The sequence below is a fragment of the Montipora capricornis genome, chromosome 3 (genome assembly GCF_036669925.1).
Source record: "Montipora capricornis isolate CH-2021 chromosome 3, ASM3666992v2, whole genome shotgun sequence".
In the NCBI taxonomy this organism is placed as follows: domain Eukaryota; kingdom Metazoa; phylum Cnidaria; class Anthozoa; order Scleractinia; family Acroporidae; genus Montipora; species Montipora capricornis.
In genome coordinates this window covers 13,222,376-13,237,375 of record NC_090885.1, presented here as the reverse complement: position 1 = coordinate 13,237,375, position 15,000 = coordinate 13,222,376, and the positions used below count along the sequence as shown (strand labels likewise).

Genomic DNA, 15,000 nt, shown 5'->3' with positions numbered 1-15,000 from the left:
CCACGAGGCCCGACGCCATTGTATGCGGTATTCCTTTGGTTTTTATACCATAGATGGATTTTCGTTTTTAAGGAATTCTTTTGCCACCTATCCTAAACATCTCAGTCGTCTCGCTTTTACCACATTTGTTTGAGTTACATTTACTTGATCGGTTGTTGACCGTTTTTTGTCCATTTGTTTTGCCAGATATTTCCGCGGTCAAAATTTGGAGCGAAGCCCGGATCCCGAATTGTCCCTGAAGGTCCCGCAGCTCTTGGAGCTGGTCAGTTTTATCCTCCAGTGCCGGCCCCCAATGCAAAATGTTGAGCTTCCCATGCTTCCTGGCCTTACAGTAATGCTAACGAGACGTGCTGGGAACATACCTTATGGGCTAAACCACTGACCAGTAGTATATGAATGGCAAAAGCCTGCTTGGAAACAGTGGAGGAAGCTTCTTAGAACTACCCAAATTGGTTTTTATGCTATCGGCTGTATCTTTTTAAGCACTCGTCTAAAAAATCCGGATTTTTGTAGCTAGGCCTTGGCCGTCTTACATTTCACAATGTGCTTTACTATAAGGGAGTGTTGGCATGAGACTGTGAAGTACTCAGACCAGTATGAAATTGTACCGGTATAAAAATTTATGCAGCCGGTGGCTGGTTTCGGGATGAAATGATATGTTTTGTCTAATAGATATATGGCTGGCCCAAAAGCATACAGGCTTGAAATTTCTGGACCCGGTCTGAGATCTAGATTTGTTGTCATTGACATGAGACCGGTACGAGAATTTCTCAGTCTTCTCGGTCCAGCAACCGAAATGAAGTCAGGCCGGTCTCAGTTCATTTTCAGGCCGTTCTCATGAACGCATAAAAAGAAATGTATAGAGGCCGATACGAACACATGCCAGTCTGAGTTCGTCCCAGTCTCATGTAAATACCCCCTAAGACATACAAAAATTTTGAAGACAACCAAAAAATCAGCTCAGACATATTTTTAATATTGCGTATAACAATAAAAAAAGAGAAAGAAAAATAATAGCAAGCAGACGACGAGTAAACGATGCTCAACGTGAAAGAGAGCGATTGAAAGCACGACAAAAAGGGCGAAGTATCAGTGTCAAACAACAAGAGCAGAAAGAACTCCAACAAAGAAAGAACTCCAATAAAGAGCCCCTGCAAACTATAGTGACGGGCAGCAGGAGAAAGTACGGGCACGAGAAAACACCTGGCTGGATAATGGTGATGAAAAAACGGAAGAAAGAGTAAAAAGAGTAAAGGAAAATAGACTAATACTGGTCGTATGGTAAGCTTAGAACTACCCAAATTGGTTTTTATGCTATCGGCTGTATCTTTTTAAGCACTCGTCTAAAAAATCCGGATTTTTGTATCTAGGCCTTGGCCGTCTTGCATTTCACAATGTGTTTTATTATAAGGGAGTGTTTGCAGGAGACTGGGACGATATGATATGATATGATATAATGAAAAAACGGAAGAAAGAGTGAAAAGAATAAAGGAAAATAGACTAATTTATGGTAATGAGCAGGGCGTACTGGTCGTATGGTAAGCAAAGTGGTTATAATAATTTCTGAAATAAATAGTAATTAACGAGTTCCGCTTTTACGTTCGCCTAATTATGTATATTATCGCCTTGCTGCTTGATTTTGGAAAGAATGTTCTTGTTATGTGGATATATGTTGATGGGAGTTCAACCACAGGTCTCAGGGCAAGCGGTCCTAAAAGTAGACTATCCAACGTTGCAAACTGGACCGTGAGTAATCACTAGTCCATTGGACCACGGGTCCATACCAACGGTGATCGTCCATCGCTTTGAGACTGAATGTTGTTGATATGTGAATAATAGGAGTACGTAAACGCAGCCACGAGTGTGGGCAACCAGTCGTTTAGCGAGATCAACCAAGGTTGAAAACTGGACAGTAGTCGATGATACAAAGAGGATATCATCTCCAGTTGCAAATCTTAGGAATTATTTTAGCTGCGCGTGATTCATTCCCTCACAGAGCGTTTCACTGAAGAAGCCTGATGCTGCTCGCTAGGAGTTTCTTTGCGGATTAGCGTGAATCTTTTGTTAGAATTCTCAATGATCTGGTAAATAGTGCACAAACGTTCGACGGTAGACACTATTTTGCCGTTTTTCCTGCGCCATCGGGACAAGCCTACTCTTTTGTCTTCTCCATCATGTCTCAAAATGAACTTAGGTCATCTCTGACATCATAGTTGTAATGAACATTCTAAAAAGGAACTTTAAATGACTGATTGTTTTGCTATACCATTTAGAAGTTAACCGCTTCAATTAGTCTTATTATAACAACTTCTTGAAATCAAGTTTATATTCTTTTTTTCCGAAATACAACTGTCTGTGGTTCTACGCATTTACGTAGCTTTGGCAGTTTCTGTGCAGGTACCGGAGCAGAAATTACGTAAAACAAAAGAAACAAAGACAAAACAAAACAACTTCAAATGAAGACTCATCCCGAGTGACCAAAACCACAATGCTTTCCGGTACCTGCAGAAGACCCGTAGCCTTTCCTGTCTTTTACGCTTTGAGAATCTCAGTAGTATTCCTCTCTAGATCACGTTCTCTCCAGCATAAACTCGCCAGAATTTATCAACCCAGAACATACGGTCTTTTAGTTCTTGGAGCTCAAGAAGAATAATGCAATGACAGACATTACAACTTGAATACCTTCCAACTCAAAATAGAACAATACTCGGATTTTTACAGGGAATTTGCCGCTGTCTCAAAGGTGCACGACCTGACCACACGCGAGTTGAAATTTCATGTCGCTGTTTCCCTAGGGGAAGGTACGTTTTTTATTGGTGGGGGTGGGCCGGGGTATTTTAGAATTTTTTTTCCAAAAAAGTCGTAGCCCTCGCACTTCCTGGAATGGATTAATGCATGACCCTTCAAAAATACCCAAACAAAAACATATGGCCTTCCCCCACCCCCCTCAACCTATCCAAGACAAAAATAACCGGAAGTGGAAATAACAAACTGGAAGTGTTACTCATATAACCATGTTCATCTGCGCACAAAGTAGTTAATTGCGTGGCGTGTGATTGTACGGTGAAAACTTGAAAATGGGCGAGGATGTACGAAGAATAGAAAGAGGGGAAATGTGCTTGTGGTGAATGCGAGGATTTCATGAGGTCCGATGGAGCAACTTGTGGCTATTGTGGCTGTTTGCCGACTCGCCATTCTAAAAAGGATGCCCGCTACTCCTCTGACTCAGTTGATGGCACATCGGCTGCGGGAACAAGTGAACGCACAGGTCCAGAGAAGTGGAAAGATAAAGACCTAGGGTGGTTCCCGAACCCAAAGGGCAATATAGTGATGTAGTAGATCGAGTTGTCAGTTCAAGTTCGAGTAGCTTAAGTGACGAATCCTCACCTGAGACTGATTTTATACCAGAACCCCGCGCGGAAACATCAAAATATGGGCGAAAGCGGGCACGGGTCGAGAGAGACAATTATGTTAGTTGGGAGAAGATAGTTCATTGATAAGCAAATTTTTCGACACCTGGAAAATAATTTAGATTAATCTCGACTGGTAGCTTTGCTTGTATATACAAAATAGAAGCGACATAGAGTAATTTTTTCCTTGCCAAAAAAAACTATTACCCTCCCCGGGTTGAGAATAAAACAGGTTTGACCCTCCCCAATTTGTAAAAAAAATTACTAAGGACCCTCCCCTCCGAAGCACCGGCCCCACCCCCCCCCCCAATTAAAAACGTACCTTCCCTAGGGAGTTAGTGAGTTTTGTTCGCTCTAGGGAGTTAGTGAGTTTTGACCCATGGCACGTTGTCCTCCAATCGGAAAACGTATTTGGGAGGTGGTAGCCTGTTCGCCGGCTATTGGGGAGTATAACAAAGTGCTTTATTCCATAACTGTCACCTGAGCTGCTGCGTTTTGTTTTCCGAGATTCAAGTTGTCTTTGTGTAATATGTCGCCCTAATAGTACACGATGTTGTTTTGGTATCGTAAATCACTATAGAACTGGGTTCTATCCGGGTGATCAAGGTCGTCTCAGTCGCTCGGGTCGTCAGCGATCGTCTGGGTAGTGTTTCCATATAATCGTCCCGATCGCCTTTGGACGTCATTTGAAACGACTGGGGCGATCGGGACGGGACCATATGGAAACAAGGCTTTACACTCTTACCCGCTGACATAGGGTGTAGTGCACAGTGCACTACCACAAAGTGGACAAGAATGGGTGGGGCATAAGCTTCGGGCCCATTCCACATTTCCGTGATCTATCCCAAGATCTCTCTCCTTTACAAACAGGTGCATGAGGGACGGCGAGAAGAGGGAGAAAGAAGTGCCTTTCTTCCCAGTGTCCCTCGTGCCACTAAGGGCGGCGAAATACGACATACAAAAACCCTCAACTTGTCGCGCAACATTGTTTCGTTGCAAGTCGCGTTTTTCACGTTGCGTGATCAACTTGACCAGCAACCAAAACATTTGTTGCGGGTTGAAGAAATGCAGGGCGCTGATTGGTTGATTTGCTAGTACACGAGCACATTTGTTGCGCGACAAGTTGTGAGCTTGATGAAAAACGAGCAACAAAGCCAAAATAAGTTGCTCAGAGTAGACCCGCGCTCTACTTTTCGCAACAACTTCCTTCAACCCGCAACAAATGTTTTTGTTGCGCGACAAGTTGATCATGCAAGGTGAAAAACGGAAAACATCGACCCAAACTTGCAACGAAGCAACGTTGCGCGCCAAGTTGAGGGTTTTTGTATCGCGTATTCCGCCGCCTTAAAAGAGATCGGGATAGGCGCCGTTCTTTGACATACGAAGGAGGCATCATCTGCCCAGATAAAGAACAGTCCATGGCTGCCTAGAATGCGGCCATACTGTCCGTCTCATGTGATTCAGAAGATATATGGCGTCGAGTTGCAGTATTCCTAAAGGTGCTACGTCATGCAAATTTTATTATCTGGGGAAAACCCAGCAAATTATTCCCTCACCTTTATTTGCATGCGTTTACATTATTTTAATAAGCTTATTTTAACGTGAATGTTAGTTCCTGCCTACTCTGGGAGAATTAACTTGAATGTAGGTTTAATCACCTGAGATTGGTTCGTTTGATTTTCTAATGACACTGAAAAGAATTTACACGTTGTTCGGTAGTGAACTCTGACGTTATGAGCAACTTAGGGGCCGACAATCAATTGATGGGATCGAACGCCTTAAGTTACAGAACATTGCTTCTTCGAATATCTGAAAACATCACAGCATCTGACTTAGAAAAGTTGAAATTCCTTTGTTTGGATTTTATCCCGGATGGTGAACTGGAAACAATCGATTCAGCCTTGAAGCTCTTCAAGGCTTTGGAAAGGCGCAGCAAGTTGGCTGAGAACGATCTAACGTTTCTGTGCTATTTATTGACAAATGTTAACTGCCTCCGTCTGTCACAGGCCATTGGTGATTTTGTTACAAGACGCGAGCTGGAATCATTGGGCCTCAAAACACAGATGGGTCGAAAGAAAAAGCAAGGACTTCTAAGTACATTTAGTGGAAGTGGTGCCAGAGACGAACATGCGGGAAGTGCAGATGGGAACCCTGTTGGAGCACGTGAGTATGCATGAATTTTATTTTGTTGGGCAAAGGTGGTTTCGTCGAAGAGGCCTTCTCTGTCAAGAAAATGAATGCACTTTTGCTATCATCACTTTGGTGTGACTGTGACTATTTAATTGTAATTAGACTGGAGATACTTCTGTTATGATCATTTATTCTTTAATTATTCAAACTTTTCTTGTGTTTTCATAACAAGTCAAAACGCTTAATTAGAGACACACTTACCGTGTGTGGTTCATTAACTCCTAGTATAGTTTTAAACTGTTTTAGGAGTGTAATGATTAAAGGATGAAGGATGTCTGTGATCAGCCCAATCCCCCTGAATATTTCTTCTCAATAGTGGTCTCTTGCAGATTGGCTCAAAGGTCAGTTCACTGTAGTCTGTTGCTGATAATCCTCCCTCCCTCCTGGAGGGTATTATTCTTTTTTATTATATGGGTCCGTCTCACGAGGACTGGGAACTACAAAATTCACGAATTTGATTGGCTAAAATCGATATTGACCGCGGTCTAGATTTTCCCATCTAGACCGGCATCTAGACCGGTAATGTTTTGCAGAGAAAAGATGCAAACTAAAATGCAAAAATATTGAGTATTTTCTGCTACCAATATTTATTTATGGAAGTGCCAAACAGCATCATGACAAAACTGAGAGAGGATGACGAGCAAACTTTGACAGAATTAAGTTCAGCTCATTGCCACTCATCGCTGTTCGCAAGCAAAATGTCAGTTAGTACAAACCAGTTACATTAAACGAATTAAGTTGTTCTTGTTTGGCCATATAATAAACATCTTATTAACCGAGCTAGGTTGGTCTGTATGGGAGAATCTTGACCTCGGTCGCCGGTACAGACCTCGGTCAAGATTCTCCCATACAGACCTCCCGCTCGGTTAATAAGAACTAAGTCACTTTGATTCATGTCAATAAATTGTTTTGTTTGCCCCAACTGATGCGTGGTTGTTGTATCCTCATACACTGTAATTTTACATGTAGGTAAGGTGGGTGGCTCTTAACTACCAATCCGTTGCTATGGCCGACCCCTTCAAATAGTCATGTTTTTTCTCAAATTTCTTTAACTCTACAGTAATCCTTTTGTGCCAAGTTTGTTCTATTTAACATTCCTTTGTTGGTTCAACTCACAACCATATTTGGTAAATCATGTGACCAAAACAGAAAATGCCTAAAACCTCAGCAAGTTAACTATGTTTTTCACAATCACAGTAGTATGAGAACATTCTAAAACAAAATTTGTAGCATGGGTTTTAAAAGAAATTATTTCTCAAAAAAACTATGGTGTCAAAAGGCCTTACTTTGATACACTTATCAAAAAATCACGTCCATTTTTTTGTGCAAACAGACATTCCATGTTACAGTTTCGGTGAAAAAACCGCCTCTTCCTTTTGTTTTCCGGTAGCTTTTACCTGTTTTTCATTGAAACGCACAGCAGAGGGCTGGGACTAGTTGCGCATGCACTTTCTGATTGAAGTGATGTCAGATTTCTATTGAAAAAGTTACTTCATAGAACCATCCATGCAACCTTTTTGCAGGGCTCTTTGACTAAAAAGCTTCCCAATAGCAACCAATGTCTTTCTGTAGTTAAGTGCCAACCCCTTTAGTCATATGAAGGTAATATATGTTCTTTAAAAAATTACATCATTAGATATGTTGACTTTTAAAAGTAACAGAGTTATTTTAAAGTTATTGTAAATGGTTTGAACCCAGGGGTCATATTAAGTAAAGTATGATTGTCCGGGTGAGTGTAGTCCTGAGAAGGACTGTTTGAGATGACATTGACTGACGTTTCGACAACCTGAGAAGATTCGTCGTCATCTTCAGAGGCAAGTGATTTGTGTGACGTCAGCACATGTAGATACTATAAGAACTCCAACTGTCATAGATGTCATTTGTCAACTTATTTGTGAAACCCGAATAAGTTATAAATAATCATATAAGCAATAGGTGGAAATTTGTAAAAATTTCCTTTGAATAGTAGCACTCCATCCGTTATTGGAATACCAATCATTTATCTGATAATAGTGAAATAAGATGGCCTTTTCAGTACACATTGAGAGGAACTCTCTCCTAATACAAGCCTTTAGTTCAAGGCCCAGCCAAATGGGTTAATTGCATCAACAGTAAAAAAAATATCCTACAACTTGTAAATCGCTTCATATGCGTGTTGGAAAAAAAGGCCATAATCCTTTATTCCCCTATAAATTGTTCAAGAATCTCACTCAACCCAAAACATTGCAACAAAATGTCATTCTCAGAGGCCTTTCCTACTTTGTTGTTTGCAAAATTTCAAGGAAACCAAAGGTAAAATATCTTGGCTTTCAACATCCATTACACTAAACAGTGAAAAGCAGTCTTTTTAATTATCTTAAAGTATGAGGCAAACTTAACAAACACAATAAAGATGTTTGTCCTTTGGCAAATACATCCTGTACATGTAATTGTCTCGTGTTGTACTGATCTCTTTGTGCCCTTCAGGAATGTTGGGCTTGAGGTACTCTGTAAGATTTTATTGAGAAGGATTTATTATAATATTTTTATTCACTTACCGGTATAGACTATTTTCCCAATCCCATAATGCAATGCGTTTCGTGGGGTCTTTTACATAAATTAAACAATACAAGTTATTTACTCTTGGGACTGCATCATGCTTCAGTGAACTGGATATCCATTGTTTTAAAGCAAATAATTCCCCGCCCCCCCCACCCCCACAAATGAACTGTGTTATGGGATTTGCGAAAATAGCAAATTCTACAAAATATGCCTTTCTAACCGTTGTGGTGGCAATTTTCAAGGTGTATTTTTTCTGCAAGAAGTTTCTCTGATTTGGGCCCCATTTATATGGCAAAAGTTGTCCTCGCTGTAAGGGTCATATACAATGTACCTACGCAAGCTAAAGATTACCCAGGAGGCCAACTTCTTCACTTTAAAAAATGTGGGAAACCAATTACACAAAAAATTACTAAAATTTAATGCTTGGCTAGAAGGGTGCCCTGCCTGGAAGGGTAATTACCCTCAAACATGAGCCAATTTTGTAATTGGGCTCACCTGTCCAGGTCAACCTGGTCACAATAGAACTTTTGATTTATAGTGGATGAATCATCATATTATGAGAAAACACTGATATTATTTTTATGCCGCATTATGTGCATTTATAAATGTAAATAATGATAATATAATAATAATAATAATAATAATAAATAATAATAATAATAATAATAATGCAGTCACTTAACCCATTGACCCCTGGGAGTGAGGTTTTACTCTGTCTACTGCCAGACAATTTTACTCGTCAATGGGGGGCAAGGTTCAGGAGTCAATGGGTTAAACAACACTACTAGGAGCACCAAGGATTATACTTTGGTCACTACAACAGGTCAAAGATCAGCCTGCATGGGGATAATGATCACGATTATGATGACACAAAGTCAAGATTGATTTTCTGTAGGTTAGAGATCTTCAGCTAATTGAAGAATTACCTGGGGAAAAGGCATGGTGTAGATCATCAAGACAGTGGAAATTTAACCCTTAGTAATATTTTTATGATGCCTCAACCTCTGAGCGTAACTCTGCACGTATGTCCAGATATGCACCCAATAGCCCTTAATTTTCATGGTTAGTTATTCTCATTTGCATTACAATATTATCTAGCATGTGTGTGAGGCAATTTTGGGCTATTCTGTAGTTTTAACCCGAAATTGCCTCGCACCTGCGGTAGATTACCGGTACATTGTAATGCAAATAAGAAAAACTAACCATGAAAAAATTAAGGGCTATTAGATCACGCCCAATTTTCATCCACCACGAAGTGTCCCTTTGAGTCTAAGCATTTGCTACCCATTTTCAACAATAAGGTAAGGATAAAGGTTAGCGTTATTTTTAGCTTTGGGTAAATGCAGCACTTAATCTTTACTTAAAGAGCAGCATTTGGGGGACACTTTGTGACGTTTTTGTCAGTATAATTCCGTGACATGAGTGATGTTGAAGTTGAGGAGAAGAGCATTAAGGGGACACTTTGTGATAATTATTGAAATCCGCGAGCATCTAATTTGGGGCAGTTCTGGACATATCTGAAGTGTAACAGGGTGCTTTTTAAACTCTGCTGCATCTCCATGGGTAAGAGTTTACAGTACTGACTGATTTACATAATAATGTAACTTAATCAGTCAATACTCTAAAATGGTCTGGTTTCATTCTCATTACAGATATTGGTCTCAAAGTGGTCCTCAAACTGGCTTCCGTAGGTGCATGGTTCGCTGGAACAGCCTTCATTCTTAAAACATATATCAATGATCCTGAAACATTGGTTCAGCTGTTCCATCAAGTTGTCCTTCCATCTGGAGTTCTTTTGATACACATTTGTGAAGGATCAATTATTTGCATCCTTCAAGTCATTGATTTGCATGGATTGCATACTCTTTGGCAGAATTTTGAAAGCGGCCTGCTTAAGAAAAACTTGGAATATGTTTTTATAACAGAGGATCTTTACAAGTTGGCAAAAGGAGCTGAAATTATAATGGATGTATTCCTGGAGGAGAAGGTGTATCGTGATGTTTGTTTGGAGCTCATTCTGAACCAGGAGAAAGGTATTAAGTTCTTAGCAACTAAACTCCTGTCTTTTCTGGAAAATTGAAACGTAATATTTCATGTGCCCGGGGGTAATTGGCTGAGTGGCAGGTCTAAAAGGTGCCAGGGTTTGTTTATATACTTTCTTTTTCGGTTGTGCGGAAAGTTGACACCCAAAGGGGGCAGGTACAAAAGTCGGGCCAGATCAACTCGGATCGCTCACCTCAGATTGAATGAAAAACGGTTTTGTAAGCCATTAAACTATTTGGCGCTTGTGCCGATTCCCCTGGTGAAAATCCTCAAAGGATCTTTAAGGATCTTCAAAGATCTCCATGAAGATCTTCAAGGATCCTAGTAAAGATCTTAGAAAAGATCCTCAAAATTCCTTGCAAAGATCCTCAAGGATTTTAAAAGATCTTTGTGGATCTTTCCTGAATGTTACCAAGGAATTTCAAAAATCCTCAAGGATCTTCTATTATTTTAAAGATCCTTTGCGGATCTTTTTAAGATCTTTGTATGTCTTTATTAATCTTACCAAAGATCTGTAAGGATCTTCAATAATCTTACCAAAGATCTTCAAAGATCCTGATCTATCCTTGAGGATCTTGTCAAGATCTTTGTGATTATTATATTTGTGGCTCCATTAAAGAACCATGATTACTGCCAATTATGGCTTTGATTCACCTCAGGGTTAAGGTAAGCGCCAGGATGTCATATGGAAAATCCGAAACATGCTAATTTCAAGTGAATTTGGAAATGGCCAATTCCTACTACAGTAACTGCCGTGAACAACAACAACAACAATATGGCACAAACATCATTTAAACTTTCTTTATTTGCATAGATGTGTTTATCATTGTCAAAATCATAAAAAAGGAGATTAAGGATACAATAATGTAGGGCTGGAAGCAAAAACCTAGTAAGTGACAATGTTCGGTCAATTTTTAGTTTTGCACAAAACTATCCCAAATAGACCTTTTTCGCTTGTACATTTTGTTTTCCCAATGCAAATCATGTGATAATACTCAGGAGGATTAGTCCTTGTTTTGCTCATTAAAAAGAGTGCATGCAAGCATGATTATGTCTCCATCATCATCATCATCAATCCAATTTTGATCCGGGTTTATCTCCATAAACGGAGGTGGCCGGATTTACATACAAAAGAAAAAAGAAAGGACCAAACCTCCCGAGTATTATCACATGATCTGTATTGGGAAAACAAAATGTACAAGCAAAAAAGGCCTATTTTGCAAGTTGACTGGAAATGAACTTACATTGCCCTGGTATTGTTTTTATCCGATTTGAGCTTTTTTTCAAGAAATAAGCTATGGAAAAATACTATCGGCTTCACATTTGAAAACAATGAAATCAGCAAAGCAACACCTACCTTTCATTGTTTGATTAAAATTTAATAGCATAAGCTTTATGCCACTGCGTGCGTCGGTAGCTCATCTGAATGATGCGCACAGCGAAGTACACAACAGCTTGGTGGTTCGAGCCACCAATCAGACTTATTATTTTTCTTTTGTTTGCACAAAGATGTTTCTCTTGTTTTTCTTACAGGATTAGAGTAACTACAACATTTTCTTCGCTTTGTACCTAAGCTTGGTTTCCTCTGGAACAATGCGATTTAAAGATACTTACAACATGTAGATACAATAATATACAGCTACAGTACATGGTATTATATTGTCTTTTTCCAACCTCTTCAGAAATTCAAGGCAGTGACAACTTGACTACAATGCTATAAAAAGTGCTCATTGCAGTGGTTTAATGGTGACTTGAGTACAACAGCAATGGAGTCTAAAACAAAAGAAGCATATATTTTTTTAAAATCTGGGTTCTCATTGCTTAACATAACACAATATCATGGACTTTGGTCACCAATTACAGACCACTTATCATGAAATTTCATGCATCATATCCCTGAAGAAATCTCTGCACTCGCATGGAAGTGTCAACATTTGGCTGTTTATGTAGGAACACTCAGATCTGACTCAATGTAACTAAATCAAGCGTTCTTTTGCCTTTTAAACAGGGATAATTAAATTTGATGTGAATGTCCATTTCGTTGGCTTCGCTTTTTGTCGCTTATTTTTCTGAAGGATTATGAAAACCTTCCACTATGTACAAGCTTCGTTATTAGTAAACAGAAAGACACTTCACAAAGCAACAATGCCCGCACTTTGTATTAAGCTTAGGGAAGTGGTCAAAACTACTACACTCGAACAGGACCCACCAAACCACAAAATAGATGGTGGTGTCGTCTGCACCCCCCTTGCTTAACGTCAAAAGATGGTGTCTATATTGCACAGCCACCCCTCTATCCAGCAGTAAAAGATTACAGTGAGATTCAAACCTCACTTTTCTTGTTTGTCTAGTAATGCCGACTCTTGCTAGCTAAATATTCCTGTGTCAACTCAAATTTAAAAGCCAATAAAATGTTGTCGGTAATGTTCATGTGATAAGTTCGAAGATAGGTGGTGTCTTTGAGAACCCCCCTACCCCAAAGGTGGGTCCTGTTCGAGTATAGTAGTTTTGACCGGTTCCCTTGCTTATAAAACACTACTATTACTTGCACTTTGATTTATAGGACAAAAGCCCCTGAAATTAGCATCAAAATTGTTTTATCCAACGCTTACCTCTTTAGGTGAGTTATTATCAGCAATTCCTTGCAGTGGGCAAGCATTTTACATTGTAAAAGAACTAAAATATGGTAAGGATTTGCAGTAAACCGAAAAATCGAAATAACCGCCATCGACACCGCCTTCGATCTGTGGCTGGTGTGAGCCCGCAATTTTTGGTGCTGGCCTACTGCTGACCAGAGCGGCTCAAATCCAAGATGGCTGATCTTCAACGATGTTTGAGGGGATCGTTTAAGGGTTTTTCCCGCTGGTTCAAGAACAAACGTCATACTGAAAAGTGAAGGAAGTCATTCGAAGGTCATCAAGTAAAGCTTGCTTTGAGAAAGTTTAAGTTTTAGTAATCGCAGTGAAGTGAGACAGAACATGCGTCAACCATTGCTCCCACTTCACTTCCGTTTCCAAGTTTTGGACGATGGTTTTCTTCAAATTATAACTGGGATAGATGAGCTGACGGTCAGGTTACAATGTTTTCAGACTGGACATGCAACTTAATGTTAACTTCATTTTAAGTTAGTGCATGTAAATAAGTAAACGATCTCTTACAGAAGACACCATTGGTTTATTTGTATTTGATGCATTTTTTGGCTAGACCATGAAGTAATGAGCCTTGTATAAACAAGAGCAATAGCACTTTCTTTAGTGATGTTTTGCGTTCCGGTTCTCTGCTTGTCACTTAACCCATTGTTATTTAATAAAATTTTAATAAAATGATTCTCTTGTCAGAATATATTCATCAATTGGGTTTTTGTTTCACTGATTTTTCTATTAATTGGTGTAAATGAACTCCTTTAGATTATTTCTCAGTTTGAAAAGTCACAACCTTTAATAACTTTTTGCAACAAAAAAGGAACAGGACATTATTTAATTGAGGCATCAACAGGTTCTCCTTAAAGCTTTTGAAGACTCCCAAAAAAGATCCTTTAAAAAATCCCTGAAAGATCTTTAAGATGAATCCCTTTAAAATCTTAATGGTGTTCAAGAACCCCCTTTAAAGATGCAATGGTAACTAATTTATTTTAATTACTGAGTTCTCCCAAACATCTGTCTTAGATCTTTGAGGATCTTTAAGGATCTTGATAGAAATCCCTTTAAGGTCCTCAAGAATTCCTTGAGGATCTTTCATGGATCCTAAAGAGATCCTTTGATTGATCCTCAAAGGATCTTTATAAAGATCCTAAAAGATCCTCGAGAATTGTTTGAGGATCTTTCTAGGATCCTAAAAAGATCCTTTGACTGTTCTTGAAAAGATCTTTATCAAGATCCGTGAAGATCCTCAAGGATGTCATGAAGATGTTTGAAAGATCTTTTTGATTAGATTACAAAGATCTTTCCAAAGATCCTTGAAAGATCCTTGAAGGTTAATAGAGGATTTATCAAGGATCTTCAAAGATCTTAATAAAGATCTTTTCAAGATCAGTTAAAAGATCCTTTTAAGATCCTTGGAAGATCCTCAAAGAATTCTTGAGGATCTGTAAGGATCCTTACCAAGATTTTGAAACTTATTCTCACCAGGATCTTTGTAAGATCCTCACAGGATCCTCACTGGCTCTTTGTGGATCTTTAAAACTCCTAATTACAATTGAAGATCTTTAAAGAACTTTCAAAGATCCTTCAAGGATCCTTGAAAGATCCTCATCTTCAAAGATCTTTTGCAGGTCCTTGACGATCTTTAAGGATTCTTGAAGATCCTGAAGGATCTGAGGTTTTTCACCAGGGTTCACCAAGGTTAGCTGAGAGATTACGGCTAGGGTGATTTCTTGAGGCCTTATCATTTTTTTTTTTTATGTCGATCCGACTTGATCCAGTCTGACTTTTTGTACCTACCTCACCCACAGGGGCTATCATGACAATTTTTCAGTGGTTTTGCAATCTCGATTCCACAGTTGCTTAATCACCCCATGCATTGGGGGGGGGGGGGAGGGGAGGGGATGGGGAACTATACTTAAGCCAGTTACATATATGTTGTTATAATAAGGCTGCCTATATGGAAAGTGTTTTTTTTTTTTTCATTTTGTATACAATTAGTAGACAAAGTTTATAAAGTAGCAAGTTGCAAACCACGTCGCTTCTCATATCCAATGGTCGATTATCTTGGAAAAGACGAAAGCGGGTTTCAGGAAGAGAGCTTGCGCATTTTGGCAAATACAGAGAGAAAGAGGCGCATGAAGGCAGAAAAAAAGTTAGAGAAACTTCTTTCTGTT

At 39.4% G+C, this 15,000-nt stretch overlaps 1 protein-coding gene and 1 long non-coding RNA gene across 5 annotated transcripts in view; both read left to right on the top strand.

The window, feature by feature from the left end:
- Nucleotides 1–2,708, top strand: part of LOC138042291 (uncharacterized) — a 10,748-nt gene extending 8,040 nt beyond the window's left edge. The window contains exon 3 of the long non-coding RNA XR_011130977.1: nt 187–2,708. This is a non-coding gene — a long non-coding RNA (uncharacterized lncRNA). The remainder of the gene's footprint in view (nt 1–186) is intronic.
- A 1,798-nt stretch (nt 2,709–4,506) lies between these two features.
- Nucleotides 4,507–15,000, top strand: part of LOC138042289 (uncharacterized) — a 27,867-nt gene continuing 17,373 nt past the window's right edge. The window contains exons 1-5 of one of the 4 annotated variants that reach the window (XM_068888139.1): nt 4,507–4,909; nt 5,417–5,573; nt 9,794–10,174; nt 12,805–12,870; nt 14,825–15,000. The exon at nt 14,825–15,000 is cut by the window's right edge and continues 106 nt beyond it. In XM_068888139.1, the coding sequence (XP_068744240.1) occupies nt 5,474–5,573; nt 9,794–10,174; nt 12,805–12,870; nt 14,825–15,000 (723 nt within the window). In that variant the 5' untranslated portion in view covers nt 4,507–4,909; nt 5,417–5,473. Of the gene's footprint in view, nt 4,910–4,963; nt 5,574–9,793; nt 10,175–12,804; nt 12,871–14,824 lie in introns of those variants that run through there. The other 3 variants (XM_068888136.1, XM_068888138.1, XM_068888137.1) reach the window with 3 other exon arrangements.